The sequence below is a fragment of the Monodon monoceros genome, unplaced genomic scaffold (genome assembly GCF_005190385.1).
Source record: "Monodon monoceros isolate NGI ecotype Baffin Bay Population unplaced genomic scaffold, NGI_Narwhal_1 Super_Scaffold_7, whole genome shotgun sequence".
NCBI lineage: Eukaryota > Metazoa > Chordata > Mammalia > Artiodactyla > Monodontidae > Monodon > Monodon monoceros.
This window is the reverse complement of record NW_021703784.1, coordinates 20,498,409-20,503,545: the sequence shown is the minus strand read 5'-3', so window position 1 is coordinate 20,503,545 and position 5,137 is coordinate 20,498,409. Positions and strand designations below refer to the sequence as shown.

At 52.4% G+C, this 5,137-nt stretch overlaps 1 protein-coding gene across 2 annotated transcripts in view; it reads right to left on the bottom strand.

The window, feature by feature from the left end:
- Nucleotides 1-649: 649 nt before the first annotated feature.
- The window catches only part of POU2AF1 (POU class 2 homeobox associating factor 1), a 22,308-nt gene continuing 17,820 nt past the window's right edge, over nucleotides 650-5,137 (bottom strand). Inside the window, exons 3-5 of one of the 2 annotated variants that reach the window (XM_029208529.1) lie at nucleotides 4,600-4,642; nucleotides 4,250-4,515; nucleotides 650-1,568 (exon numbers count right to left, since the gene is read on the bottom strand). In XM_029208529.1, coding sequence (XP_029064362.1) covers nucleotides 1,254-1,568; nucleotides 4,250-4,515; nucleotides 4,600-4,642 — 624 coding nt within the window. In that variant the 3' untranslated portion in view covers nucleotides 650-1,253. Of the gene's footprint in view, nucleotides 1,569-4,249; nucleotides 4,643-5,137 lie in introns of both variants that reach the window. The other variant, XM_029208528.1, reaches the window with a different exon arrangement.

Here is a 5,137-nt window from a genome sequence, read left to right as displayed (position 1 = left end):
TGCATCTGCCTAATAGTGACAATGGTGTCCTTAGCAGACAGATGTGCTAGTTCCCGAAGGACATGGCCTCTGTCAGGAGCTGTGCACCCCTGGTGACAGCTGTGCTCAGGCCCCTGCAGATCCGATGTTTCTCCAGCAAAAAAATAAAAATTGAAATGAAACCTAATGGTCCTTCTGGCTGAGGCTCTAGAACCCCCACGAAGGATGGTGCTTGGGGAGGCGGTCTTGGCTTCACATAAGCGTGGTCCATGGAGGCTTAAGACACTAAAGAAGCACATGTGGCCACACTCAACCAGGTCTCAGTCATCTCTGGGCCTCAGTGGGTCTTGGCCTGAACATAGCCCCAAAGAGGGTCTGGACATGGAAAGATACAGTCAGACATATCCCATCATCCTGTTGACCAAAGCTCAGCTCTCCTGGCAAGCATCCTCAAGGAGAGCAGCAAAACCACCTATTAAAGCCATATTTTCTTAAATTTATTCCCCTTCTTAATAACCAAGTAATCTAAAGAAAACCATTCCTCAGCCCTCCTGCTCGCCCCTCCCCCCACATCCACACTCCATGCCCCCAACCCTCCTTTGTCCCTCTGACCCGGCCCCTACACACTCTGATGTTCCCTTCCCCCCCACCCCCGGCCCTCCACCCACCACCTCGCTGAGCCCCAGGCCTTGAGACCCTGCTGTCAAGACTGTAAATCTGGCCAAAGCTGAGAACAGCAAACAAAGGAGCAACTGTGGGAACTGACAGCTCAAGGCCTCTGGCATTGGTTCTGCCCTTGGAGATGCTGGCAGGGCTGGTCTTCTCACAGGGCACCCCATCCATCTCAAAATGACAGAGCACAGGGCATCACTGCCTGAAGACGGCTCAGCAGGGCTGCTGCTCCCACGAAGCAGTGGGCATTGGAGAGAGGGGCCTTCTCCAGGAAGGAAACGTGGCAGAAATGAAAACCCTGGGCCACAGATTAGGCAACACTTGGCATCAAATATTATCTTTAAAATCCCTATAATTCCCTCCCAAAAGGAAACAGAAATGGAAAAAGAAATAAGAAAGGGAGAGTAAGAAAGAGAGGAAGGGAGGAAGGAAGGAAGGGAGGGAGGGAGGGAGGAAGGAAGTCTGGTTTACAATTCTAGTTTGGGGTAGAAACTGTAGTTTGTAATTATGAAACTCCAAACAGATATGAACCTGAGGCTCAATCCCAGGCTCATTTTCAAATCCCAGTTTCAGGGGACAGGATGCTCGGGTGGGAGCCAGCCCTAAAAGCCTTCCACGGAAAGCGTGTGGTTGAGCGCATAGGTATCGCTATCCTCTTCCTCCAAAAGCAGCTTGTCGATGGTCAGGGAACTGATGGCTCTCCTGGGGTCTTCCACGTCCTGAAGGACTGGCTCCGGGATAGAGATAGGGAGCTGGACAAACTGGGGCCCTGGCAGGGCTGGGGCTGGAGGCTGGTACTGTAGGGTGGAGGTGGGCAGCGTGGACAGGGGCTGAGGCCACGGGAAATAGGTGAGAGGTGCCTGGTGCTCTGGGCCCTCCAGCTGGGGTCCCACTGTCGGTGTGGCAGCACTTCTCGTCTGTGATGGGGGAGACACTGGTTGGTTAGCAGCCCTGGGGTATATCCACTGCCCACCCTGGTCCCCACGGGGATCTCTGTTTCCCTCACCTCAGCCCTTTCCTGCCGTCTCACTCCAGAGGTCTCCGTCTCTCCCTGCTCAAGGTCTTCCCCAAGGGAGAAGCCAGACAAACTTCCGCATCCCTTACCCTGTCACTCACTAGCTATATGTCCTTGCTCATGCTACTTCCCCATCTGAAGCGTCTGTAAATAGATTACCCAGAGGACTGCATCATAGAGCTGAGCGAATTAGAGATACTTTTCCAGATTTCACTGAATATAAAATGCATCCCGATTTCAGAGATATTAAAATATGTGTGAGGAGGGGGGAGGTGTGCATCTTAAAATCAATGCAAACACAGCATGTTAAACAACAAGCCCATCACACGGCATAGCAGCTATATCCCAAAGCGGCCACTGCTGTGCCCAGACACAGAGACTGTCCAGGCTCCACACAGCAGCTTTGGCATTTTAAGGACCCCTTGGACTCAGCTCCACTAGCCTCCCACTACCTCACCCTCCGCTGCCTCTTAGCTGGGCCCCCTGTGGCCAACCCAGGGACCTCCAAAGGTCAGGGCCGTTCTCCCAGGTCCTCTGTAAACAACATCTTTCACCTGCACAGCAGCCACCCTACGAATCCCAGCTCAAGCCTGCAAAGCCAGGGTCTGGATTCTTACTATCTTCCACTGCTGAGGAAGCAGGTGGGGGAGGAAGGTCTTTGCATGGAAAGATGTGTGTGTGAGAGGCCAAAACCTCCCCCTACCACACTCCCTTCTCTGTCATAGCTCCTCCAGTTGCCACTGTGTCTTGGGAGCAAACTATTGGAGTCACTCAGGGAAGAGCTTATTTTAATCTCCTGGGACCATGTTGCAATGCAGATTCTGGTACAGGAGGTCTGGTCAGGCCTGAATACTGCATGTCTAGTTGGATCCCAGCTGACACCAGTGCAGCTAGTCCAGGGACCACAGTTTGAGTAGCAAGGCTTTAGGATGTTTTTCTATAGAATGATAGAGCTGGAAAGGGTCTCAGAGGACTTCCAGCCTCCCAGCAAAGCCTTGTTATTTCTAGTATTTCAAAAATCCAAACAGATGTCCTACAGTTTTGAGTCATAAACCTGCACAGGTCAACTGTGACTGCAGGTTTCTTGGCTCAGGGATAGAATTACATCAAACTGTCATCATAACAGGTCTTATCTCCTGCTGATCTGGAGTGCTGATTGGCAGCTCTAACCAGCTTTGATGAGTTAATTTACAAAATGGCAAAACAAATAAATTATTTCTTAATAAATATAGTTTGTTTGTTACACAGAACCTTTCAAAGTAAGAGGTGAGAGTGATGAAAGGATAAATAATGAAAGGAATGCTCGGTCCTGAAATGGTTGGGAAACCATTGTGTCTACCACTCCCCACCCTCACCCCAGGCCTCTGATATGGAAATGAGCTGCCTGGGAGAGGTGTTGAATTAACTCCTTCCCATCCGCCGTCATTCAGGCCCCACAACTGGTTTGCTGAGTAGCCAGGTGCGCATGGAGTGGGAGGGCTCCTGCAGCCTGTGCCTGGACGGTGCTTGAGGGGCAGGAGCATCAGGGTGACACTGGACCTTGAGGTAAACAGAGAGGATTTGGGGAACCAAAGCAAGTTCCATCATCAAGGGTGGTTCTGCAGTGACTCATGAGGCCCCTGTTCTATCTCCCACAGTTTTCCTTGGACTGGAGCTGGATGTAGCTGTAACCACAGGTCTTTTCTCCTCTGAACACTTGGAGAATTCCCATTCCTTTGGTCAAACAGGCATCATTCACATAAAACTGTTTCTCTTCCTTCCTCCAATCCTGGGGGAGCAAGCACTTCCTTTCCTATCTGGCACTTGAAGACGGCCCTTTGTTAGTGTTGTTGGCCAACTTGGCAACGATCATAATAACTAGCATCTATCGGGTGCTTTCTGTATGCTAGGAACTATGCTGAGCCCAGGAAGCGTTCTAAGCCCTCTACATGCATCATGTCATTGATCCTGACATCAACCCATTTTACAGATGAGGACACTGAGACTCAGAGCGTTAAGTCACCAAGCTCAGGATCACATAGCTAGTGAGTGAAGGGGCAGAGATTTGAACCCAGGCAATCTGACACTAGAGATGGAACTCAAAAAATTACCCTGCAGGTGGGTCTGACTCCATCAAAAGTACAGTTTTCTGAAAAATTGTGTCACCTGTTGCTCAGCCTAAAAATGTTCTAGTAAATCCCATTATTGGGTGAACGATCACCCCCTAAATAATCTGAGTAGGAAGGAGAGGCTGGCTCTGGCAAGAGACCCCACACAAGTATCACCATTTAATAAAAATTTAGACTCATCACCGAGACTCACTACCTATGGGGCAGCAGGGGAGACTTAGGACAGAGAGGCAGGAGTACGTGCCAACCCCGAGGACCACAAAGCATGGCAAAGGAGGCCATAAGCCTTTTCTATGAAAGATATTTGAAGTCATTGGGAATGAAAGTAGGCCTTCCTGGAGGATGGGGTGGGCTTAGATGATGGGATTATCCTGGGAATCAACAGCAAGGAAGGTCAGGGGTCTGGAAGTCAGCCCTGGTTCTAAAAGGGTGCCCTCAGCATGGGTGGGTATAGAAAGGCCTTTGTGTGACATACCGTGACATTGGTGATGAGCGGCTGGGAGGCGTAGGTCAGCACCGAGGAGGGTCCCACAACCGTGTAGCTGGGGCACACGGGCTGCACATACATGTCAGCTGAGTAGGGGCAGCTGACAGCCTCATGGGACACATACTCCGTATAGGGTGCCCATGGGGCCAGGGGCTGGAGGGTGGCTGGGGCGGGCTGGGAGAGCCAGCCGGCACACAGGGCCCCCTCCTCCGTCACTGTGGAAGCAGAGACCTCCATGTCAAGGCAGGAAGGACCTGTGGGAAGGAGGAAGTTACAGAGCTGCAGGTGTCTCCCAGATGCGGGTCCGGGAGGAGGCCAGGGCTGTGGGGAGCTCTTACCTACTGTGGTGTAGGTCGCCAGGGGCTGATGGGGCAGCACCACCTAGAGGGGAGAAGGGAGACCGGGATCAGGGTTCAGCCATCTCCCGCTGACCCTCTGCAGGGAGCTCGCCCAGAGGGCCCCAGGGCAGGAGGGTATCGGGTGGGGCGCAAGAACCTCCCTTGTTAGAACTAAGCCTCATGTCCCAACCATCACCACCTATACTTTCGAGGGATCGGTGTTCCCGTTTAGCAAGAAGGCTGTGCACTGAGGGAACTGGCTCCATCAACGTCCCAGGGGGAGCCCTCAACTCACACCAGGACATGTGAGACACTTGCTGTTCAGTGGACCAAGCCAGCCGCCCCATATTCCTCATCCCACTTCAAGGCACTTCTACCTGGGCCCATTCTCTGGCATCCACACCAGGGCAACGTGCAGCCTCCGTGCCCTCGAGGAGTAGCCCATGGAGTGGGACATCCGTACACCGCCACCTGACCACCCCCAGCCCCCTACACACACACACACACACACACACACACACACACACACACACACACA